Source organism: Podarcis raffonei, chromosome 8 (assembly GCF_027172205.1).
Source record: "Podarcis raffonei isolate rPodRaf1 chromosome 8, rPodRaf1.pri, whole genome shotgun sequence".
Classification (NCBI taxonomy): Eukaryota; Metazoa; Chordata; class Lepidosauria; order Squamata; family Lacertidae; genus Podarcis; species Podarcis raffonei.
The window spans coordinates 84013760-84039732 of NC_070609.1; the positions used below are offsets into that span (position 1 = coordinate 84013760).

A 25973-nucleotide genomic window follows, 5' to 3' on the forward strand; every position below is an offset into this window, starting at 1 on the left:
ACTGCTGCATTCTGGATCCTATTGTTCTAGGACCAATCAGGCTGCTGCATTCTGAATCCTATTGTTTTAGGACCAATCAGACTGCTGCATTTTGGATCCTATCTAACTCAGTACATAACATTTCCCTTCTGAGTGCTGCCAGGATCTTCCCATTGGCTAGCCCAGCCCCATCCTGATCCTCCTAGCTTCACTAATGTCATTGGAAGAAACAAAGAGATGCTCGGATAGATCCCTGGGTTTTCCCTGGCTAATGGACCCAGCCAATCTCCTGGCTGTGCAAAAGCCAAGCATTAAAAAGAAAAAAGAAAAATCAATATGCATTGCAGGCGCATCAAGGTCAAGGTGGACAGCTCTGTTCACGTATTTCTAGAGGGGAAAACTCCCCCTACTCTCCAGGGGTTGAGTTCAGTCAAATGTACGGCAGCACATCTCTCTCAAAGCAGACTTTGGGTAAAGGATTTTTTTAAAAAAAAAGGTTTTAAAAAAGGTTTAAAGAAATGTGTGGGTGCATGTGTGGCTCTGCCCCTATACTGCAAACAGAAGCAGACAGATGCTTGTATTTAGTAGCATAAGGTAAAGGTAAAGGGACCCCTGACCATTAGGTCCAGTCGTGGCCAACTCTGGGGTTGCGGCCCTCATCTCGCTTTATTGGCCGAGGGAGCCGGCATACAGCTTCCGGGTCATGTGGCCAGCATGACTAAGCCGCTTCTGGTGAACCAGAGCAGCACACGGAAATGCCATTTACCTTCCCGCCGGAGTGGTACCTATTTATCTCCTTGCACTTTGACGTGCTTTCGAACTGCTAGGTTGGCAGGAGCAGGGACCGAGCAACAGGAGCTCACCCTGTCATGGGGATTCAAACCGCTGACCTTCTGATAAGCAAGCCCTAGGCTCTGTGGTTTAACCCACAGCGCCACCCACGTCCCAATAGTAAAAATAAAACATTGCAAAGGTTAGAAAATTGCAGAGACTGTAGAAATGCAAAAGTCAAATTGTGTCCTTTATTAATAACCTTTTATGTTTACAAAAGAGAGCCCATTTTGGTACTCCATCCCATTTTGTATTTTTTAAAATATAAATATATATATATATATACGCACATACATAGTCTATGAACTGGGCTGAGAATCCCTGGGCTTCCTGGCCGGGGTGCTTGCCTGCCTCCTCTTAGGGTATGGTGGAATACTTCTTCTTTTCTCGGCTGGCCTCCATTCTCTCCACCGAGTTTTTAAGCGATTTCATCTTCTCCCTCTCCAGGTTCTCCAGGATCATGGCCCGCAGGGTGCTGTGGTCCAGAGGACCCTCCACTGTTGGGAAATTCAAGGGGTTGCAGCTTAGAGGTGGAATTCACAACATTAGGCTTGGTTTTTAATTATAGCTTGCAACAAAACAGAATTTGAGCCTGGCCACCTGCTCCTCCTCACCCTCCGCCCAGGATCAAGCGTGCTTCAGATGACCAGTAAGACTCCCTCGTCCCCTTGCTCAGCTCGTCGTAAACTTGGGTCTTCCTTGGGAAAGATCAGGAAACGATCTGCCGGTTTGCCAACCTCTCACTTGCATTTCAGTTCCCCCTTTGCTAAACAGGACTGGTGGCAGCGGAGGCCAGCTGGCAGCAGGAGATGCTCTGGTGTTCAGGAGCATCTTTCCCTGTCCATGGAGACTATGCCTTCCTCACCACACTCTGGGATGGCCATGCAAGGCTTCTGGAAGGCTGCGGGTTGACTCACGAGCTGCCCAGAGGCATTGTGGGGCCTTCCCAGAGCCTAGTAAACAAAGTGGAGGGCTTGAAAACTCTTTCAGTGATGAGAAACCCCCGCAAGGAAAGAGCTTTTTAAGCTCTCCTCCTTGCTCACAGAGTTCTGGGATGGTCACGTGAGATCTTGGATGGCCTCTTCCCACTGTCCATTCTCCCCTACCCAGCTCTGCATTTGTTTGCTTGGTTGCACTAGCCAATGATCTCCAGGGGGCTAGGGACGAAGGTGAAAGCTGTTTCCTAGTTCTGCTGGATCTCTCAGTGGCCTTTGATACCATCAACCATAACATCCTTCTGGACCATCTAGAGGAGTTGGAAGCTGGGGGCACTGTTATACAGTGGTTCTGCTCCTTCCTCCTGGGCCGTGTCCAGAAAGTGGTGATGGAGGGTGAGTGTTCAGATCCCTGGGCCCTCACTTGTGGGGTGCCTCTGGGTTCTGTCCTCTCCCCCATGCTTTTTAACATCTATAGGAAGCCACTGGGAGAGTTCATCAGTGGGGCTGGGCTGGGTGTTCATCATTATGCGGATGATACCCAGCTCTACTTCTCTTTCAAATCAGAATCAGTGAAGGCTGTGTGAGTGAGTGGAGCCGGTTGGAGGATGGATGGCGGCGACATCTATCTGGACAAGATAGAAGTACTGTTTTGGGGGGACAGGAGGGGGCGGGTGTGGGAGACTCCCTGGTCCTGAATGGGGCAACTGTGCCCCTGAAGGACCAGGTGCACAGCCTGGGAATCATTTTGGACTCACAGCTGTCCATGGAGGTGCAGGTTAATTTTGTATCCAGGGCAGCTGTCTACCAGCTCCATCTGGTACGCAGGCTGAGACCATACCTGCCTGCAGACTGTCTCCCCAGAGTGTGCATGCTCTGGTTACTTCCCGCTTGGCCTACTGCAATGTGCTCTATGTGGGGCTACCTTTGAAGGTGACCCAGAAATTGCAACTAATCCAGAATGCAGCAGTGAGACTGGTGACTGGGAGTGGCCACCGAGACCATATAAAACCGGTCCTGAAAGATCTACATTGGCTCCCAGTACATTTTCCAAGCACAATTCAAAGTGTTGTTGCTGACCTTTAAAGCCCTCAACAGCCTCGGCCCAGTATACCTGAAGGAGAGTCTCCACCCCCATCGTTCTGCCCGGACACTGAGGTCCAGCGCCAAGGGCCTTCTGGCGGTTCCCTCCCTGCGAGAAGTGAGGTTACAGGGAACCAGGCAGAGGGCCTTCTCGGTAGCGGCGCCCACCCTGTGGAACGCCCTCCCATCAGATGTCAAGGAAATAAACAACTATCTGACTTTTAGAAGACATCTGAAGGATGCCCTGTTTAGGGAATTTTTTAATGTTTGATTTTATTTTTAATATTCTGTTGGGAGCCACTCAGAGTGGCTGGATAAACCCAGCCAGACAGGTGGGGTATAAATAAAAAATTATTATTATTGTTATTTGTCCCCCCCCCCCGAAGAGCTGCAATTGTGCAAGTAAATCACATGTAAGCTGCAGGCAGAGTCGTAGCTATGGGGGACCTAGCCAGGTTTTTTGCCCCGGGTGAAGCCTCCAGAGGGTTACCAGCCTGTGTGTGTGTGTGTACACAAATGCGTGGGATGGTGTTGGTACCAAACTGGGTCTTTGACCCAGGTGAAATAGAGCCTCGTTTCACCCCTGGCTGCAGGCCTGCTGCATATATTGAGAGCATCTAGAAACATTTTGCCTCACTGTCCTCTGCATCAGAGCCACAGTTACTTACAGGGCTCCAGCGTCTCTGCGAAGGGATCGACGCTGAAAGAAGGTGGCGCAATCTTAATGGTCTCCAGTTTCTTCAGGAAGGCAGAGCCGCCCAAAAAGGGGTTCAGCATGGGGACCGAATCCAGCTCCCCCTCCAGCTCCTTGTAACGCAGGAAAGATTCGATCAGCAAGAGGTCGTTGCTTTTCTTCTCCAGGATGCCTGCAGGGAGGAGACAAGTGGTGTACTTCAGGAGCGGTGCCGTATTGGCTGGAGGTCACTAGGGGTCAAAGACCCCTTGCTGTTTCTGTGGGAATGTTCAGAGTGGAAGGAGAGGATATATTGTTTATTAATATCCTTCCTAACTTGCGCTAGCAAGTTCCTTTATGTAGCAGAGTTACATTCCCCCTTTTCAGATGCACAGCAGATAACTGGTTGCAGGCTCGTGTGAGCCTCTCACTATTATACCATTCAACCTGTCTCAGATTAAATTGTACATTCCTGGTAAGTTCCCTTGAATCCCTCTTAAAAGAATAAAGACATGGCAATCTTATTCAAAGTCAACAAAAGAAGTTTACTCACATCAGTTCACAGTTGGATTCCTGAAGGCAGACTTAGCTACCAATATGTACATGTGGATCTACCCCATATGGGGGAATAATCCCAGTGCTGCTGCTAGCTGAGAGCTATCAGAGCAGTCCTAGCTAGAAGCTGGTCAAACGATGAAGGAAGTCAAAGAGAAAGAGGTGTGCTGCGTGACTTGTCCTTTTGTTACCTGGACAGGTAAGGTCACGCCCACCTTCTATCACATGCAAAAGGAAGGATGCTCCAGCCAGGAGGAACAGGAAGTTTTGACTGGCTGGACCAAACATTCCCTCGCATGTCTTCTCTAGCGTTACAAGGAATGTTGTACTTGACTGCCTCTCATGGATCACATCCCATAGTTCCCACAGTCGCCAGTGTCCTGGAGCTACAGAATCTGCATGCAAGGGAGTCTTTTTAACCACTGTCTTTCCCAAAGCTAAGCATGTAGGAGCACTGAAAATCACAAGTTGCTTCAAGAGAATGGCATGCAAGCTCCGTGTTGTACAATGGGACTTCACGGAAAATGCAGCTTAAGTTGCCCACTAATCATTTGCCCGCGCCTGTGCACAGGGAAAAGTAGATCAAGCTGAAAGGCAACACAAGCAGATCTGCATTGCTTCTTGCAATTGCTTCTTGCAATGCATCCACTATTATGATTGTACCATATTGGCCCAAATATAAGCCGCACCCGAATACAAGCAGCACCTTTAAAATTGATGGGGGGGAAGAAAAAATAAAAAATACCCCAATATAAGTTGCTCCCTTCCTCGCTGCTCCTGGCTGCATACCGTAAGGTCATAAATATAAGCCGCACTTTAACTTTTCGCAGTTCGAATTTGGAGAAACAGTGAGGCCAATGTGGCAATTGTAAGTTTACTTAACATGCATTGCATGCACACAAAAGCTCATACCAATAACTAACTCAGTTGGTCTCTAAGGTGCTACTGGAAGGATTTTTTTTATTATTTTATTTTATTTATTTTGTTTTGTTTCGACTACGGCAGACCAACACGGCTACCTACCTGTAACACATTTAACTTAACACACATTTAACTTGTGCCATTCTAACCATACATGGTTGAAGGCTGCTTGAAGGGCTGAAATCCCAGAAATTAAATGCAAGTAAGGCAGAAAGCTTAAACACTCTTTTTGGGATGGGTTTTCCTGGTCCATAAAAACCTTTTAAGCTCTCCACCTTAGTTGGGAAGCAAGGCCCTCTCTGAGCACAAGGTCTGGGATGTTCCTGACAGCCCCGCAAGATCTTGCAAGAACATCCTGGGACCTCCAGAAACAGCATGCAGAGAGCTCCATGCTCCCCAAGCAAGGCAGATAGCTTCAAACATCTTGCTAGACTAAAACTCCCATCATTTCTAGCAATGGGCCGTGCTGCCTGCTGGAGCTTCTGGGCAATGGATTCCAGCAACGTGGAACGTTCTTGCCCAATGGAGATTTCCAGGGATCTGGCCATAGCTCAGGGGCAGAGTGCCTCCGTGGCAGGCAGATGGTCCCAGATTCAAATCCTAGTGGCATCTCCAGGGAAAGATCCTGTGCCTGAAACACTGCAGAGGTGTTGCCAGCCCCGTGATGATTTTGGTGTCTGGTGTGCATCTGGGTCCATTGCAGAAGCAACCCAAGAGATGGGCCTGGTCTAGGGCGCCGTCTGGATATGGTCTGGATATAGTCTAAATATGATCTGAAGCTCAACATCAAAAAAACTAAGATCATGGCCACTGGGCCCATCACTTCCTGGCAAATAGAAGGGGAAGAAATGGAGGCAGTGAGAGATTTTACTTTCTTGGGCTCCATGATCACTGCAGATGGTAACAGCAGCCACAAAATTAAAAGACGCCTGCTTCTTGGGAGAAAAGCAATGACAAACCTAGACAGCATCTTAAAAAGTAGAGACATCACCTTGCCAACAAAGGTCCGTATAGTTCAAGCTATGGTTTTCCCAGTAGTGATGTATGGAAGTGAGAGCTGGACCATAAAGAAGGCTGATCGCCAAAGAATGGATGCTTTTGAATTATGGTGCTGGAGGAGATTCTTGAGAGTCCCATGGACTGCAAGAAGATCAAACCTATCCATTCTGAAGGAAATCAGCCCTGAGTGCTCACTGCAAGGACAGATCCTGAAGCTGAGGCTCCAATACTCACCTCATGAGAAGAGAAGACTCCCTGGAAAAGACCCTGATGTTGGGAAAGATGGAGGGCACAAGGAGAAGGGGACGACAGAGGACGAGATGGTGGGACAGTGTTCGCAAAGCTACCAGCATGAGTTTGACCAAACTGTGGGAGACAGTGGAAGACAGGAGTGCCTGGCGTGCTCTGGTCCAGGGGGTCACGAAGAGTCAGACACAACTAAACGACTAAACAACAACACAACAACAGGGCCCCGTCACTCACTGAAATACTGCATCAGGTTCTGATCTGTGATCTCCCCCGTCTCGCCCAGGTGCTCCCCGATCTTGGTGGCATCGCAGCCAGTTTTCTTGAACAGGAAGTCCACCGCCTGCTTCAGCTGGTCCAGGATCTTTCTGTTCTCTTTCAGCTTGTACTCATACAGGTTGGCAGCTTCCGTGGTCTTCTGCAGCTTATCCTGTGGGCCAAAGGAGAGGTGGTCAGGTGAAATATAATCGGAGTCGAGAGTGGATTTCATGCTCTTTATTCAGCTCATAGCGGTGAGGAGGAATGGAAGTTCCCCCAGAATGTCTGCTTTATATACATTATTTACACAATGGGCCGCACGTGATTGGCTAATTCCGGGATTCACCTGTAGCCAATCAGGTTGCGGATTTACTTCCACCTGGAACTGGATTGGGTGGCTCCTGTGGACCAATCAGACTGCTGCATTCTGGACCCTATTGTTCTAGGACCAATCAGGCTGCTGCCTTTTAGATCCTATTCAACTCAGTACATAACATCAGAGCTATTGGGATACTGCCAGGGAGACAGGGGCATTAGGCAGGCCCCCAGCTGGCTCCAGCCACTGGCCGGCAGCTGGACGATCACCAGCCTCCCTTGGAACAGCATCAATCAGTGACACAAGCCTCAGATACGTTTAGAGACCCGTGCACGCTCTATCAGCAGAATGTGTAAATCTTCTCACAGCAGAAGAGGCGGACAGAGCCATGTGTAAGCAGTATATTGGAGCATTTTATTCAGCAGCAGGAGCAAAGGAAAAAACATGTCTGCTTCCCTTCGTGTCCAGCAAAACAGCAGCAATACAAAAGCTATATACAAACGGAAGTTCCTAGACTGTGCTGGAAGTAAACAGGCATGTGACACACAACAGTCATGCCTGTTCCCTTTTAAGGTTGAGCTCCCGTTGTTCGGTTGCTGCTCCTGCCAACCAGCAGTTCAAAAGCACGTCAAGTGCAAGTAGATAAATAGGTACCACTCTGGTGGGAAGGTAAACAGCGTTTCCATGCGCTGCTCTGGTTCTCCAGAAGCGGCTTAGTCATGCTGGCCACATGACCCAGAAGCTGTCTGCGGACAAACGCCGGCTCCCTCGGCCTATAGAGCGAGATGAGCGCGCAACCCCAGAGTTGTCCGTGACTGGACCTAACGGTCAGGGGTAAAGGTAAAGGGACCCCTGACCACTAGGTCCAGTCGTGGCCAACTCTGGGGTTGCGGTGCTCATCTCGCTTTATTGGCTGAGGGAGCCGGCGTACAGCTTCCGGGTCATGTGGCCAGCATAACTAGCCCGCTTCTGGCAAACCAGAGCAGTGCACGGAAACGCCGTTTACCTTCCCACCAGAGGAAGGCACTACTTGCACTTTGACGTGCTTTTGAACTGCTAGGTTGGCAGGAGCAGGGACTGAGCAACGGGAGCTCACCCCGTGGTGGGGATTCGAACTGCCGACCTTCTGATCAGCAAGTCCTAGCTTCTGTGGTTTAACCCACAGTGCCACCCGCGCCCCAGGCCCCCAAGAGAGTGGGGCCCTAAGCTATAGCTTGTTTAGCTTATATGTAAATCTGGCACTGTCTGCACTGACAGCAGCTCTCAACCCCTCCCAGGAGATGCCACTGGGCATTGAACCCGGGACACGCTGACACGCTGCCTTTGAGCTATGGGACTCGAAAGCCCCAAACATTGCAGCCTTTCCCCACAGCGACAGGACCCCCCAGGTCAGCCCCACATGTAGATGTGCCCCATTTACCTCCAGTTCTTTCAAGTTGCCGTGAGCGATGTCTTCCTCCTTCTTGTGCTCGGATTTCAGCTTGCTGATTTCATTCTACAGAACACAGAAGGGCACAAAGGGGCTCAGGCAGAGAGTCCAGAACCTTTCCCAAAAAAATTGTGAGGGCCATATTTTCTCATTGGTAAGTTTCCGGGAGCCCACATGCAGCTGGTGGGCGGGGCCAGGGGCAAAAGTGGGTGGAGCAACATACGTAGCTCCTCCCTTTATCCTATGTGTGTCGCTCCAACCGCACTAGATTTCCAGAAGTAGGGTGGAATCTAGGCACATATTTAAAAAATTGTGAAAGTGCTTTTTTAAAGAAAGGTTTTGAGAAATATATTGAATTTGCAACAGCTCACTATCGCCATCTAGTGTCGCATTTGTATAATGCACCTTACAACACACGTTTTATTTGCAGCTGTATAGCTGAGTCCTCGATCTCACTTCATCTGAAAGATCACATAAAATGTGAAAACTATTAGGTAAAGAAAAGTTGGAATTATGTGCCACCTGAGTGCAATGCTAGTCTTGAAAGAAGAAACCGTCTGTCGCCAATAGATATCCACTTATGCACGCAGGGGCCCAAAAGAGTTGGTGCCCCCTGCCTAGGCTGTATAATTATTAAAGACTGCAGGTCCATTAATGGAAATTAATGGGTATTAATGATAATATAGCATAGCTGGTGATTAATCAGAGTAAAATATTTTACTCCTTTGCATGCTTATAGTTTTTATTTATTTGTTTTATTTTTTCCCTTTCATCCTTTGCATGAATATGTATAAGCAAATGGAAATAACAAGATAAAATCTTTTAATGGATGGATTAATCAGAGAATTCTGTTTTTGTTCCTGTAGCTGTCGATGTTGCAGACTCCTTTTTAGAAGGAATCTGGTGCGCATTCCGGGATTCATGGCTGGGTGTTGGTGAAAGCATTTTGAGAGCGTACATCAAGTGGTTTGGTCCAACTCATAGCTGTCAACTTTTCCCTTTTCTTGCGAGGAATCCTAATCGGAATAAGGGAATTTCTCTTTAAAAAAGGGAAACTTTGACAGCTATGGTCCAACTCCCAACCAAAAGAGTAGCTGGTGGTGATAGAGAGGTTTAGCCATCTTGTAGTCCCTTCATTGGCTACATGGTGGCAGCAATGAGTCAATTTTAGCTCCTGAAATGTTTCTCTCACGCACATTCTTTATTTTATTATTATTATTGCAACTGATTTCTTAATCACCTCCCAAGCCACCATCTCAAGGCAATTTACACATAAAATAGTTAAAAACACTTAAAAACACACAAAAAAGTACGTTTAAAACAGTGTTTCCCAAATTTAGGTCTCCAGGTGTTTTTAAGACTACAACTCCCATCATCCCTGACCTGCTTCCTAGGGATGATAGGAGTTGTAGTCCGAAAACAGCTGGCGACCCAAGTCTGGGAAAGACTGGCTTAAAGCAAAACGAAAACCCTAACAAGTAGAGACTTGTAGACCCTCTTATCTAGTTGGGAAAACCTGTTAGAAGAAAAATGTCCTTGACTGCTTCCTGGGAGGTACAGTGGATGCTCAGGTTGCGAACGTGATCCATGCGGGAGGCACATTCGCAACCCGCAGTGCCGTGTCTGCGCACATGCAGGTTGCGATTTGGCGCTTCTGCGCATGCGCAAACCGCAATTTAGCACTTCTGCGCATGCGCGACCGCCAAAACCCGGAAGTAACCTGTTACAGTACTTCCAGGTTTCGGCGCGTCCGGAAAAAAACAACCTGAAGCGTCTGTAACCCGAGGTATGACTGTACAAGGATGGTGACTGGGATTGGCCGCTGGGACCACATAACACCGGTCCTGAGAGATCTGCATTGGCTCCCAGTACGTTTCCGAGCACAATTCAAAGTGTTGGTGCTGACCTTGAAAGCCCTAAACGGCCTCGGTCCAGAAGGAGCGTCTCCACCCCCATCGTTCAGCCCGGACACTGAGATCCAGCACCGAGGGCCTTCTGGCGGTTCCCTCACCCCGAGAAGCCAAGTTACAGGGAACCAGTCAGAGGGCCTTCTCAGTAGTGGCACCCGCCCTGTGGAACGCCCTCCCTTCAGATGTGAAGGAAATAAGTAGCTATCTTCTTTTTAAAAGACATCTGAAGGCAGCCCTGTTTAGGGAAGTTTTTAATATTTAATGCTGTATTGTTTTTAACAAACTCAGCCAGATGGACGGGGTATAAATAATAATTATTATTATTATTATTATTATTATTATTATTATTATTATTATTATTAAGCAACCTGGTTCTGAGCTGCGCAGGGCCTTAGATGGCAGTACCAGCACCTTGACTGTGGCCTGGTAGCAAACTGGCAGCCAGTGGCAGACCCTCAAGCAACGTGTTGCATGCTGGTGGGCATTTGACTGCCATGTTCTGCGCCAGCTGCAGCCTCCATACCAAGCCAAGGGCATTGCAGCACTGTGTGGTTACCAGGGCATGGACAGCTGTGGCCAAGCTATTTCCATCCAGGAGTCACCAGCTGCACTGGTGGGGTACAGGATCAGGTTTAAGGTGCTGGTTTTAACCTTTAAAGCCCTTCACAGCCTAGGACCCTCGTACCTACGGGACCGCCTCTCCTGGTATGTCCCACGGAGGACCTTACGGTCTTCAAACAAAAACATCCTGAAGGTCCCAGGCCACAGAGAGGTTAGGCTGGCCTCAACCAGAGCCAGGGCTTTTTCGGCCGTGGCCCCAATCTGGTGGAACGCTCTGTCACAAGAGACTAGGGCCCTGCGGGACTTGACATCTTTCCGCAGGGCCTGCAAGACAGAGCTGTTCCACCAGGCCTTTGGCTAGGGCACAGCCTGACCCCCTCCTTTGGCAATATTCACAGAACTTTAGCCTAATGGTTGCCATCAATTTGAGTTGAATTAATTTTATAATGAAATGATTTTGGAATGTTGTACTATTTTATTGTTGTTAGCCGCCCTGAGCCCGGCTTCGGCCAGGGAGGGCGGGATATAAATAATAATAATATTATTACACAGCCCACTTGCTGCAGGATCAGCAGCCCAGAGCCCAGCCTGGGGAGCCAGGGCCAGAAGACCAGGGACAAGTGAGGGGCGTAGGAAGGGGGGGAGGGCAGAGAGAAGACCTGGACGTCTTCGATCCTCTTCTGCAGCCTCTCATTGTCATTGTTCAGTTCGGTGACGTAGCTGAAGTAGGCAAAGTTCTTCTCCTCCTTCTCAATGAAATCCTCCACCAGCAGGTCAATGTCCCCGTTTTCCGTCAGCTTCAGCAGTCGCATGTAGGCAACCTCGTAACTCTCAAAGCTCTCCCCCTTGGTCTTGGCTCGCTTCTTGGCCTTGAGAGCTAGAAGGGATTCAAGGGGGAGGGTTCATAAAATTGTCTCTTGCCACCTCAGTCTCTGAGGGGTGCAAGGCTCCAGGGGGTTCCAGGCACTTACCTAGGGTTCTGTCCAGGATCCCAGGTTGATAACACAGTAAGCATAGATAATTAAAAAGGAGGATTTATTGCCAAGACATAAAAAATAACTCTGGACGGCTCTAACAAACCTCTGGCATCATTACACAAGATGACCCTTCTGAAGATTCCTTCCGGGATCTACAGAAGATATTGAACTTACGACTTTCACGTCTCTTGTTTTGCTTCCTGTCTAGCAGCCCTCCCATTCACCGACTCTTTGGACTGAGTGGATCAGGTCCACCCTCTCCCTGGTCTGAGAGGCTGCCTCTGAGACTCTTCGTGCCTTTTTGTGCTTCCTACGAGCTTTGGCTGTGTTCTAGCCTGCTCTCAGCTACTGCCTTATCAGCTCACCCATCAAGGTCAGGAAAAGCAGCAGTCTGCCGCTGCCGGCTCTCCCCTGCCTAACATCTAAGTCTCCCTGTTCCTGGCTGCTTACTGCAGTTGGCTGCAAACCTTCACTGGGAGCTGGCTCATTCCTGACAGGTTAGTGTTTCCTTGCAGAATGTGGGACAGCAGAGACTATGGAGATATTTGGTTTATTTACACGTATATACAACCTGAGCCTAAGATAGAGGGGTTCATAGCATTAATACCCCAAGAAGGTCTTGCTTCTCCCATAGCCACAGGCCTGGATTTAAACAGAAATCAAGCATGGCTCTCACTCTCTGGCTTCTGCCTTTTCGGGCTCAGATCACACACACTCTTTGTCTTGGTCTTTCTCACCACCAGCCAGGTGAAGGAGGGGACCCACCCATTTGCCCTCCGGCACAAAGCTACTTCCTTCTTTATACAAAGGACCATACTTAGGTGGTTCTTATGCCCTTTGCCTGGGGAACTCAACAGCGGAATTCTCCATTCAATTTTGACCCTTGTTGGATCCAGGACCCCAAGAATTGCAGGAGACTCGGGCATCAAGCCAGCTAACTCGCTCCCACAGACTCACAACACTCATGAAAAAACATCACTGCGGGATCACATTCACCCAGTGCTATACCAACTGCACTGGCTCCCGGTGGAGTCCAGGATCAGGTTTTAGGTGCTGGTTTTAACCTTTAAAGCCCTATACGGCCTAGGACCCTCGTACCTACGGGACCGCCTCTCCTGGTATGTCCCATGGAGGACCTTACGGTCTTCAAACAAAAACATCTTGGAGGTCCCAGGCCACAGGGAGGTTAGGCTGGCCTCAACCAGAGCCAGGGCTTTCTCAGCAGTGGCTCCAATCTGGTGGAACGCTCTGTCGCAAGAGACTAGGGCCCTGCAGGACTTGACATCTTTCTGCAGGGCCTGCAAGACAGAGCTGTTCCACCAGGCCTTTGGCAAAGGCACAGCCTGACCTCCTCCTTTGGTAATTCTTCACAGAACTCTAGCCCAATGGTTGCCATCAATTTGATTTGAACTGATTTTATAATGAATTGATTTTAGAATGCTGTATCATTTTACTGTTGTTAGCCGCTCTAAGCCCAGCTTCAGCTGGGGAGGGCGGGATATAAATAAAATTTTATTATTATTATCATCAATTGCTCAACCCACTAAAAGGCAGCAATTAAAGAGCTGAAATTTAAAGTCATGGAAGCTGTGGTGTCAAGCAACCAAACAGGCCGGGATAAGAGCCAGTTTCATGACTGCACCGTGACTGAATACCGCCCACAGGATCCGTCCTCTCGCTTTCAGCAGCCAGTGTGTTCTGCTTCACACATTCAGGGGCCCAAAGGCTGAGCAACGCTAAAATATACAAAGCAGACCCTAACAGCAGAAATTTTAAATCTATTCTTTTCATAAATACAGGAGTGTCTTCAGCAAGCCTTTAAATCATAACTTTAAAGTATATTGTTGTAAGAATTCTAAAGTCCCAAATATAAAATAAATGTTTATAAATGTACAAGGCAAACACACACACAAGTATATAAACCACGTGTCTGAAATAGTACAGGAGATCAATCCTGAAGCCATTTTGACTCTCCCAAATCGACCTCAATATATTTGTCTGCAAGGAGGAAGGAAATGGGGAAAACCTTCCCTTTGTCTTTTTGCTTACAAATCTTGTCTGAAGGACGTATTTGTGTAAGGTGAGCCCATGACCTGGATTCAGGAACTAAAAGTATTAACCATCACAAAAGAATGGCCAGGCTGCCCAGGTAAAGCAATCAGTGACCATTAACAGGTATCCTGGCAAACAGGATTTCTGTTGTAGACCGCCTCCTTCTGTGATGTATGTATGATGTTTTTTGGGGTGGTCTTGAGCTACGGGGTGGGCAATTTCAAAAGTCTTTAGAAGGGCTTGCACACCATTGTTCTGGGTTCCTCCTCCCTCCTGCTTGTAGTGAGTGAGGACCCTGTTGCAACAGATCAATAAAGATCAGGCTTACTAGCTGCTTTGCTACTCAATATTCTCTGGTTGGCCTCTGTTATTTTCTCCTACCAATAGGGAACCTACGTAAGGAGTCCATATGGGCTCTTGGATACCCCATAAGGGGAGGAAAGGGCAGATTTTTGTTTACAACAACCCCTAACCCTAACCCCTAGCCCCTAACCCCTAACCCCTAACCCCTAACCCCAACCCCAACCCCAACCCCAACCCTAACCCAACCCCAACCCCAACCCCAACCCAACCCAACCCTAACCCAACCCCAACCCCAACCCCAACCCCGACCCCAACCCCAACCCTAACCCTAACTCAACCCTAACCCTAACCCAACCCCAACCCCAACCCTAACCCTAACCCTAAACCCTTAACCCTTAACCCTTAACCCTTAACCCTTAACCCTTAACCCTAACCCTAACCCAACCCCAACCCCAACCCCAACCCCAACCCTTAACCCTTAACCCTTAACCCTTAACCCTTAACCCTAACCCAACCCCAACCCCAACCCAAACCCAAACCCTAATCCCTAAACCCTAAACCCTTAACCCTTAACCCTAACCCTTAACCCTTAACCCTTAACCCTTAACCCTTAACCCTTAACCCTTAACCCTAACCCTACCTTCTTCCTTTTTGGCCTGCTCCTCAAATTCTGAGCGGTCAACCGACTTGATGAGCATGAAAGCCTTCAGCTTGGTCTCATGGTTGTAGATCCGCTCCAGCTCCCGAAACTCAATGTTGAACTGCGCGATGTCCTTGCAGCGCCGCTCCTTCATTGCAGAGATCCTGGCAAGAGCCTCCACCCTAGAAGCGGGCAGAAGTGGTGGTGATGGGGAAATCATGGAATCAGAGTTGGAAGGCGTCCCCAAAGGTCATCTAGTCCAACCCCCAGCAATGCAGGAAAATGCATGTTCAGAAATAGGACAGGAACACAAGGATGCTGCCTTTTACAGTCACACTACTGACCATAGCTGTCAAGCGTCCCTTATTTGGCGGGACAGTCCCTTATCCCAGCGCCATGTCCCGCTGCTGTCCCTTATTGATAGATGTCCCTTAAATAAGCTACTGAAGGTAATGGGGCCCTTTCTATGTCCAGATGTCCTTTGTCAACAACAAATTGTTGCTGTTTTTTTGTCTTGAATATATGCTATATGGTAATTTATGGACCTAATAGGTATCTAAAGCCATTTGCATGCAACAAAATATGTATTTTATCAAAGTAATTGTTGATCCCTTCTTTTGGCTGCTGATCCCTTATTTTCGAAGCTGTTGGTCCCTTATTTTCAAATCTGTAAGTTGACAGCTATGCTACTGACCCATCTGGTTCAGTGTTGTCTACTGGTTTTTGAATTATGGTGCTGGAGGAGACTCTTGAGAGTCCCATGGACTGCAAGAAGATCAGACCTATCCATTCTGAAGGAAATCAGCCCTGAGCGCTCACTGGAAGGACAGATCCTGAAGCTGAGGCTCCAATACTCTGGCCACCTCATGAGAAGAGAAGACTCCCTGGAACAGACCCTGATGTTGGGAAAGATGGAGGGCACAAGGAGAAGGGGACGACAGAGGACGAGATGGGTGGACAGTGTTCTGGAAGCTACCAACATGAGTTTGATCAAACTGCGGGAGGCAGTGGAAGACAGGAGGGCCTGGCGTGCTCTGGTCCAGGGGGTCACGAAGAGTCGGACACGACTAAACGACTAAACAACAACAACGACTGGTAGCATCTCTACGGGGTTTCGGGTGGGGGGCGGGGCGGATCCCAGGATTTGAACCTGGCGGGATTTGAACCTGGGACTGGCTGCTCTCACCTTTGCTCATAGGCTTGCGTCGATTGCTCAATAGACAAGTCCATTGTCTTCCTCTGCTGCTCTAGCTCTTTGTGAAGCCGGGAGTAGATGGTATCGAAGACAGACTTCCGGCACTGGAGGTTTTCTATCTCCTCGCGGAGTTTGGCATTGGTGATCAGGATGGTGTCAAAATAAACCGTGAGCTGGAAAGAGCAAAATAAGGAAGGGGTTGAATCCTGACAAGACAGAAGTACTGTTTTGGGGGGACAGGGGGCGGGTGGGTATGGAGGACTCCCTGGTCCTGAATGGGGTAACTGTGCCTCTGAAGGACCAGATACGCAGCCTGGGAGTCATTTTGGACTCACAGCTGTCCATGGAGGTGCAGGTCAATTCTGTGTCCAGGGCAGCTGTTTATCAGCTCCATCTGGTACGCAGGCTGAGACCCTACCTGCCTGCAGACTGTCTCACCAGAGTGGCACATGCTCTGGTTATCTCTCGCTTGGACTACTGCAATGCGCTCTATGTGGGGCTACCTTTGAAGGTGACCCGGAAACTACAACTAATCCAGAATGCGGCAGCTAGACTGGTGACTGGGAGCGGCCGCCGAGACCACATAACACTGGTCTTGAAAGACCTACATTGGCTCCCAGTTTCCGAGCACAATTCAAAGTGTTGGTGCTGACCTTTAAAGCCCTTAACGGCCTTGGTCCTGTATACCTGAAGGAGCGTCTCCACCTCTATCGTTCTGCCCAGACACTGAGGTCCAGCACTGAGGGCCTTCTGGTGGTTCCCTCGTTGCGAGAAGCCAAGTTACAGGGAACCAGGCAGAGGGCCTTCTCGGTAGTGGCACCCGCCCTGTGGAACGCCCTCCCACCAGATGTCAAAGAGAAAAATAACTACCAAACTTTTAGAATACATCTAAAGGCAGCCCTGTTTATGGAAGCTTTGAATGTTTAATAGGTTATTGTATTTTAGTGTTTTGTTGGAAGCCGCCCAGAGTGGCTGGGGAAACCCAGCCAGATGGGTGGGGTATAAATAATAAATTATTATTATTATTATTACTGTCCTAAACTGCAAAACCTTCTTCCTGCAAAGAGGTGCTGAACCACCTCGGCATAAGTCTGTGCCGTCTCGAGGAATAGTCATGATTTTAGATTGGGTGTTGTTTTTTAATATGTTTACTTTGGCTGGAATTCGAGGGCACATCCCAGGAAGATGTGAAGCAGAGGTAGCGAGAGTTGTGACCCACAGAGAGGGAATGTGGCTTGGGGAGAGACATGAGGGCCAGAGAGGACCTTGGAGGGCCACATTTGGCCCCTGGGTCTGAGGTCCCCCATCCCTCCCACCCAGTTTTTCTCTCCACTCTCAGCATCCTGTGCCACTGAGATCTTCTGGGGATATTGTGCAACATTTTCTCCTCCTTGGGATTCCCCCCGCCCGCAAAAAATAAATAAATGGGTCCTTCTACAAATCCTGGGGTCCCTGCAAGACTGCTGGTCCTTCCCTCGTGTGTGTGTGTGTGTGTGTGTGTGTGTGTGTGTGTGTGATGGCCTGGGATTCAGACTTGGATGCTGAACCTGAGGGATCCCAGCCTGCACAGGATTCCCCGCCTCCAGAACCAGCTGAGCCAGGGCTGGGGCTTGAGCCTGAAGGGTTCTCACCTGTGCTGGATCCTCAGGTGCAGGCATCAGCTGAATCTGCTCTGGCTCCTGAGGGGATGGAGGACCCATTGCCTGCAAGTGCTCCACTCTCAGCCCCATCAGAGGACGCTGAGGTTGCCTCTGGGTCCAGTAACCCTCCAGCCTCTCCTGAGCTGCAGAGGCTCAGGGCAGAGAGGCAGAGGGACCTAAGTTCCCGCAGGAGGAGTGCTCGCCGCCAGGCCAGGAGAGGCGAGTCACCAGAGGATCGGGGCTGCCCTATGCCTCGGGGCAGATAAAAGCCGGGAGCAACATTGTTGGTTGCTAGTTCCTGCCTGAACCCTGTCCTGCTTTTCTGCCAGAGCTCCTGACCCGCCCTGGCTCCCTGCTTGCAAGCCTGTTCCTTCACCCGACTCCCTGCCCTGCACCCAGCTTCAGCTACTATGGACTGACTCCACATTGCACCTTTGACCACGGACCGGACTTGGACCTCGCCTCTCGGGTAACCCACAGGACCAGCACAGTGTGTATGTGTTGCAGAATGCTCCCCTGAAGCTTGGGAGCAGAATATAAACAGTTCCCGCTGCTTTTAACTGGGTTTATAATGTTTGTTTTTTGCGGGGGGTGAGATTATTTCATTGCCACCTCCCCGAGGAGGCAGACTCTGGTTCTCAGCAGAGGCAGAAGGTGTGGGACTCGGGGGGGGGGGCCTGGACCAGCAAAGGCGGGGGGGCACAGCTCACGTGGTTGAGTCGGTTGTCCAAGAGCTGGATCTGCTTCTGCAACCACCTGCCATCATACTCCTGCCTCATTTTGATGACAAGCATTTTCTGTTTCTTAATCTTGTTCTCCAGTTCTATGATCTGAAACAAAAGAGATCCATGAAGACCTTTATATGAATAGCTCGGGCACCAGTTTACCCACGAGGTCGCTTCACCCCATAGACACCCACTTTTTGGTGCCTCCCCCCCCAGCATTTCTGTTTAGACAAGTCTATACAGACACATCAAATGTTGCTGCTGCTGTTCCGATCTGTTTTTATTTTTTCAAAAAAAAAATCCACAGTTATGTATAATAAATATAACTTAGAAAAAAGAAAAGAACACACACAAAAGAAAACACAATACAGTACTAAACAAGAAAAACAAAAAAGATGGAATCTTAAACACATATCCCTTAAAAACCCAATTTCTCTTACATTGTTAATTGACTTCCTCAGATCCCTCCCTTCTGAATTTCATTCTATCTGCATATAACAGCTCTCCAATATCATTCTTAATCTAAAATTATTTCCAACTATTCACTATCTTATTCTCTTTTCTTACTGTTCTAAATTCAATTTAAGGTAAAGGTAAAGGGACCCCTGACCATTAGGTCCAGTCGTGACCGACTCTGGCTCTGTAAACCGCTTCTGGCATGTCAAAGTGCAAGTAGATAAATAGGTACCACTCCGGTGGGAAGGTAAACGGCGTTTCCGTGCGCTGCTCTGGTTTGCCAGAAGTGGCTTAGTCATGCTGGCCACATGACCTGGAAGCTGTACGCCGGCTCCCTCGGCCAATAAAGCGAAATGAGCACTGCAACCCCAGAGTCGGTCACGACTGGACCAGACCTCACACCCCTCTGGACATTTCCCACCATGCACCTTGTCATCCAGTTCTGAGATCAAGGCCTTGGTGGCTCTGATGAGGGCGTCGTATTCGTCCTTGGTCTGCAAAAGGAATTTAAGCTCCATGCAGTTGCGGTCGTCGATGAAAAGGTTCCGAGGCGACTTGGTGAGGCTCAAAAGTAAATTGATCTCGTCGTGCTCTTGTTTCAAGGCGTGGATTTGCCTCCTGCGGCAGAGGAGGGAAAGAGGTTAAGAGCGTGCATCCTCACATCAAACACTGCACAGATGCACCAATGGAGGCCCACAACTGAGCCGTGCGTTTGGTAATACTTCTCCGCACAACGGGACACAGGTGCAAGGGGGGTGGAGTTCACCTACATGGCTTTGAAAGGAGATGGGGTGGATCCGTAAAAAGTGGCAGCCAATGGCCATCAGGAACGAAAGCAGAGCCGCCATGTACAGTGCGCCTCCAATACTGGACGCTGGAACCAACTCATAGTGGGAGGCTATTGTCTTAATGCCAGTGGGCATCGGAAAGAGGGGGTCTGGTCCGGAAAAGGGGTCTGGGGCTGGTGATATTGATCTAAGTCAACATGGCAATATGTACCACAGACCTTCCTTCAGCCCCAAACAGAACAGGTGCAGAATGGTGGTTAAGGAATGTGCACTATGGGAAAGAGGGAGGCGAGTTCCCAAGGAGTTGTTGGGAAAAGGAGCCGCCACTGTGCTGAGATTGCTTTTTCTTTAGGATATTTTTAAAATGTCTTAATGTTTCCGTAGCGGGACGCAGGTGGCACTGTGGGTTAAACCACAGAGCCTGGGACTTGCCGATCAGAAGGTTGGTGGTTCGAATCCCCGCAACAGGGTGAGCTCCCGTTGCTCGGTCCCTGCTCCTGCCAACCTAGCAGTTTGAAAGCACCTCAAAGTGCAAGTAGATAAATAGGTACCTCTCCGTTGGGAAGGTAAACGGTGTTTCCGTGCACTGCTCTGGTTCACCAGAAGCAGCTTAGTCATGCTGGCCACATGACCCGGAAGCTGCATGCCGGCTCCCTCGGCCAGTAAAGCGAGATGAGCACTGCAACCCCAGAGTCTGTCATGACTGGACCTAATGGTCAGGGGTCCCTTTACCTTTACCTAATGTTTCCATAGTTTTTCTATAGGAGAGATTTTTTATTTTCTTTTTTTGTCAATAGCGTATCCACAGTGGTCATTAAAGCTTCTGGCAGAAACCGTCATGTAATTCCATGTCCTTCATCAGATGGGAGCCATGACAGGTGGGGATTGGGGCAAAAAAACCCACGGATTTGGCACCTTTGCCTTTGAAAAGCAAGGGCTATACTCCTGGGGATAGTTCCGAGGGCCAAACAGGGAGACCTGGGGTCCGCATTTGGCCCCTGGGCCTGAGCTTCCCCACCTCTGGTCCCTGTGGCCGTCCCTTCATGTGGCCGCCCCCTCGCAAAACTCTGCCCCACTTACTCCTGCTGGAACAACTGCCGTTGAGTCTTGATGCCAAAAGACTTCCTATTCTCCACCATGATCCGGAACTGTTGCTGCAGCTTCCTCAGCTCTATCTCGGCCATCATCTCTTTCTCCTTCTCCGTGTAGTCAGAGTTCTCGCTCCTGGAGCGGGATTGTTTCCGGCGCTGTGGATCGGGGCGGATCAGAAGGGGAAAAGAGAGGGGAGTGGGGTCTGTTTTAAGCTCAAAAGGCTCAAACCTCCCTGTCCATGGAGGTGCAGGTCAATTCTGTGTCCAGGGCAGCTGTTCATCAGCTCCATCTGGTACGCAGGCTGAGACCCTACCTGCCCACAGACTGTCTCGCCAGAGTGGTGCATGCTCTGGTTATCTCTCGCTTGGACTACTGCAATGCGCTCTATGTGGGGCTACCTTTGAAGGTGACCCAGAAACTACAACTAATCCAGAATGCGGCAGCTAGACTGGGAGCGGCCACCGAGACCACAGAACACCGGTCTTGAAAGACCTACATTGGCTCCCAGTATGTTTCTGAGCACAATTCAAAGTGTTGGTGTTGACCTTTGAAGCCCTAAACAGCCTCAGCCCAGTATACCTGAAGGAGCGTCTCCACCCCCATCGTTCTGCCCGGACACTGAGGTCCAGCGCTGAGGGCCTTCTGGCGGTTCCCTTGCTGTGAGAAGCCAAGTTACAGGGAACCAGACAGAGGGCCTTCTCGGAAGTGGCACCCGCCCTGTGGAACACCCTCCCACCAGATGTCAAAGAGAAAAATAACTACCAAACTTTTAGAAGACATCTAAAGGCAGCCCTGTTTAGGGAAGCTTTGAATGTTTAATAGGTTATTGTATTTTAGTGTTTTATTGGAAGCCACCCAGAGTGGCTGGGGAAGCCCAGCCAGATGGGTGGGGTATAAATAATAAATTATGATGATGATGATGATTCCTATATATCTCCCACCAACAAAAGCCATTTGATGGGGCTGAAGCATAGCAGGTGCCCTACCCTACTGGGAATCCCACAAGCGTCTGGCCCCCTGGCCCCAGCTTCCAAAATCCCAGCAGAGAAAGAAAGCATCTTCATATTTGGGCAGTTTTAAAACAGCAGCAGCAACAGTGGAGATACCAGTGGAGAACTCAGGGGGGAGGAAACAAAACCATCTTTTTCTGCTGTCAGAGAGGGAGACCAGCTGACATCCTTTGGAAGAGAGTTTCAGAGCTCTGGGGCTACGAGAAAAAAGGCCCTGCATCCCACAGCAACCAATCCATTTAAGAGTTGGAACCTGAAGTTGCCTGATCTGAAATTGTGTGTCAGGCATGTAACCACAGCCCAGACCAGCAATTATGAGTAAAACCAAAACGAAACCCACATGTGGAAACGGCCTCAGTAAAAGAGAAAAAAAACCACTGGTACCAATGTCATCTTTTCAATATAGTGTAAGATGTTGGTGACAACCTGGGCCCATCAATAAATGTGCCGTGTAATTAAACACAAGATGTCTTCAAGAGTCATTCCAGAGCAGTCTAAGAGTTACCAAGGTAGTTCCAGTCGCCATTTTAGTCGATGCCTTCATTCTCTCTCCTGTTGATGTCAGTCGCCTCCGTCAAGCAAAACGAAGGTAATATGTTTCTTGAAGGAAGACCTGTGCCCTGAAAAGAACAGCAAATGTACATTCGGAAGCGAGACCCCACCAGCAATTGCTCCATCGTACTGGCAAATTTGGTCCTCGCCCCCTTTCCTCTGCTTCCCTTAAGGCGAAATCACCCCAGATGGCACTCCCAGCTTAATGGGAGAACATTTTCCTGATGGCATCACAGAGCTTGTTCTCCTTCTATAATGAGGGGGTGCAACAGATGGCTCAGCTTTGTCCAACCCATTCAGGACTTGGGTTTCCATAGAAATGACAAGAGAGCACGTACTGGTGGGGGCACAAACCTTCTTCTTGCCATTTCTGTGGAAACCGACCCATTCCAAGCGGGTCAGTCTAGACATTTCGTTAGGTCTTGGCATGAAGGAGTTGCAAGGTTGACTAACATTTGCCAAGCCCAGAATTTGGGAGCAGGTGAGAGCGGGGTGGGGTGTGTGTGTCATTTAGTCTATTTACACCTGAACTTGGGTGGCGTTGTGGGTTAAACCACAGAGCCTAGGACTTGCCAATCAGAAGGTTGGCGGTTCGAATCCCCGTGACAGGCTGAGCTCCCGTTGCTCGGTCCCTGCTCCTGCCAACCTAGCAGTTCGAAAGCATGTCAAAGTGCAAGTAGATAAATAGGTACCGCTCCAGCGGGAAGGTAAACGGCATTTCCGTTCGCTGCTCTGGTTCGCCAGAAGCGGCTTAGTCATGCTGGCCACATGACCTGGAAGCTGTACGCCGGCTCCCTCGGCCAGTAAAGCGAGATGAGTGCCGCAACCCCAGAGTTGGCCACGACTGGACCTAACGGTTAGGGGTCCCTTTACCCTTTACCTTTACATCAGGTACTGCCCACACACTTCCAAGCACCGTTGGAGTCTCATGCCAGTGTGGTGCAGTGGTTAGAGTGTTGGGCTAGGACCTGGGAGAAACCAGGGTTCAAATGAAGCTCACTTGATGATCGGGTGGGGGGGGTCAGTCGCTGCCTCTCAGCCTAACCTAGGATGTGGGGATTAAATGAGGAGTGTGAGAAGAATGGCAGATGAAGTGGATGGACTATCCTGAAAAGGGCTAAAATGACTGGAAGAACCAGAAATCAGGAAGACCTAAATTTTAATTAGGGATGGGGAAAATTTCTAATTTAGTCTAAAAACCATTGTAAACATCTAAAATTCACTTGGGCCTAGGGGGCGAAGCCCAGACTCACCAGCCCTAATGAAGAGGTTTAATATGCTGTAAACCGCTTTGAGATTTTTTATTAAAAATACAAAGCGGTATAGAAATAAATAAATAAATAATCGTTAGCAGGGTTGGAATAACACTTGTAGTTTAATGGTGAATTTTGGACATAAGGGAGATGTAAAAGATTTGGATTATCATAAAAGATGCAGGAGGAAATGATTAACAATAGGACCCCCAAAGGGGAGGAGGGAAGTCCAGCAGATGGATATGTGATTGTAAAACTTTAATCTGAAAAATCAAACAAATAAATTTATTTTTTTAATTAAAAAAAATGAGGAGGGGGAAGAACCATGTATGCCACCTTGAGCTCCTGGAAGAAAAAAGTGGGATATACAGTAAATGCAATACCTGTAAATTAATAATAATAATAATAATAATAATAATAATAATAATAATAATATAAAAAAATATGCGTCTCTCATTTCAACTGCACTGACCCCTTGGTTCCACTCTCCCGCCTGCTTTTTTTGCAGCATAGAAACTGTAAAGGGGCAGGGACCTTAGCTATGCTGCTTTGGAAAGAAGCCTGAATATCGATCACATAAATAGGGGGGAAATTAGGAGAGGCTTGATGGGGAAAGAGGGCTCAGATGTGATTGACAACCATTATTTGGACAAGCCACAGGGGGAGAAGGAAGGGAAATAACGGAGCCTGGGCTAAGTAGAAGCCTCACTTTCCTCCGGGCACCAGCCGCAGCGCTGCCTCCCTTCTTCTGCGGGACAGGATCTCGCAAGCGTCTTCTTCTAACCGCCGCGCAACTTGCGCGACGGCGGACTCCTCTACCTTCCTTTCAGAGAGGCCGGCCAACGAAAGGGAAAATGCTCATCATCCAAAGGGCAGAAAATGAGGCCAGCGTCCGCGTCCCCTGCTTTCGCCCGCCTCCCCCTCCGCTTGCAGCAGAAGCGCCTCGCTTACTAGAACGCGTCCCGCGGAGAGTTCCGCGCACAATGCGGAATCCGATTGTGAGCGGGCAGCTTCTGATTGGCTGGGGCGCGGGCGTTCCGCGGGGTGGGCGCTCCTCACCAGATTACCCGATTCCCGATTTCTCATTGCGTTGAGGTTTACGGACCGAGCTTGATCTGACCCATGGCTCAGCACCAGAAACTAGGATTTAACCCCTAATCCCAGAGAATGCGCAGGGAATCTTTCCTAGTGTGAATCCTCAAGATTGAAAGCAGGACCGTGGAGCCGAACCTTGACAGTTTTGCCCTTCATGCATCTGCAATAAACCAGCATGCTCTGTGCCAGAGGATGCTCTGCCAGCGACTACTAACCATGACTGATGGAGACTAATTTCTACTTCGTCAGAAGCAGCAACGCTTCTGAATACCAGTAGCTGGAAGCCCCAGTGTCCTCCCTGGAGGGGGATTGGACCTGGGACGTTCTGCTTGCAAGACATACACCCTGAGATATGGCCCTTCCCCTCACACACTGCACAAGCACATTTACAATTACCTGGCTGGGTGTCTTTGCACATTTTTGGTTTTGTGAAAACAAAGTGCATTCCCTGCTGGTGTTTTATGGGTGCAATAGAATCGACAGATTAGAAAGCAGTGACCGAGGGAGCCAGCGTACAGCTTCCGGGTCATGTGGCCAGCATGACTAAGCTGCTTCTGGCGAACCAGAGCAGCGCACGGAAACGCCGTTTACCTTCCCGCCGGAACGGTACCTATTTATCTACTTGCACTTTGATGTGCTTTCAAACTGCTAGGTGGGCAGGAGCTGGGACCGAGCAACGGGAGCTCACCCCGTCGCGGGGATTCAAACTGCCGACCTTCTGATAGGCAAGTCCTAGGCTCTGTGGTTTAACACACAGCGCCACCCGCGTCCTTTGGGCTGCCATCTAATTTCAAGGCATTGATGAACAGGCAAATGATGCTCAAATGTGGGCAAGCCCTGAATCAACTGCAATGCAAAACACCATCTAAATAAAAAGAGCCAAGAGACTGAACTATAAACTGGAAGGTCCCCAGTTTGCCAGGCTCCTTTGCTGCAAACTCACTAGGAGGCCTTAGTTGAGCCTCAGTCTTCCCATCTACAATATGGGGCTAATAATAATACCGGTCTGTCATACAGGGCCGTGTTAGGGGCTACACGATAATGTAGGCTAAATTGTTATAGGGGTACATGTCCCTTGGCTTTGTGGTCTAAACCACTGTGCTGCTTGGACTTGCCGATTGGAAGGTCGGCGGTTCAAGGCCCCGCGATGGGGTGAGCTCCTGTTGCTCAGTCCCAGCTCCTGCCCACCTAGCAGTTTGAAAGCACGTCAAAGTGCAAGTAGATAAATAGGTACCACTCCGGCGGGAAGGTAAACGTTTCCATGTGCTGCTCTGGCTCCGCCAGAAGCGGCTTAGTCATGCTGGCCACATGACCCGGAAAAACTGTCTGCAGAGTGGACAAACGCCAGATCCCTCGGCCAGTAAAGCGAGATGAGCACCGCAACCCCAGAGTCGTTCGCGACTGGACTTAACTGTCAGGGGTCCTTTTACCTTTACCTTTATTAGGATGAGAGCCAGGTTTGTATGGAAGATCTCCCATTTATTGCAATTTACATTTTA

The 25973-nt window shown here is 49.2% G+C and overlaps 1 protein-coding gene across 1 annotated transcript; it reads right to left on the reverse strand.

The window, feature by feature from the left end:
• Window positions 1–1133: 1133 nt before the first annotated feature.
• LOC128419957 (coiled-coil domain-containing protein 63-like) lies at window positions 1134–24314 on the reverse strand. The gene is made up of 12 exons (XM_053401274.1): window positions 24089–24314; window positions 22080–22194; window positions 20553–20719; window positions 19113–19302; window positions 18214–18333; window positions 15855–16036; window positions 14669–14850; window positions 11356–11573; window positions 8217–8291; window positions 6460–6652; window positions 3497–3694; window positions 1134–1307 (listed from the first exon to the last, which is right to left on the reverse strand). Exons 2-12 carry the CDS (start codon window positions 22116–22118, stop codon window positions 1168–1170), a joined length of 1704 nt encoding a protein of 567 aa, XP_053257249.1. The 5' UTR covers window positions 22119–22194; window positions 24089–24314; the 3' UTR covers window positions 1134–1167.
• Between the last annotated feature and the right edge of the window lie 1659 nt (window positions 24315–25973).

Bases quoted from the DNA above. Each gene is read 5' to 3' on its own strand.
- LOC128419957 (XM_053401274.1), bottom strand. From the start codon at position 22,118: ATGAAGGCATCGACTAAAATGGCGACTGGAACTACCTTG. The intron at 6,653-8,216 runs GTAAATGGGGCA...TTTGGCCCACAG, and splicing joins GCAACTTGAAAGAACTGGAG to GATAAGCTGCAGAAGACCAC. The intron at 1,308-3,496 runs GTAAGTAACTGT...ATTTCCCAACAG, and splicing joins CGCAGAGACGCTGGAGCCCT to TGGAGGGTCCTCTGGACCAC.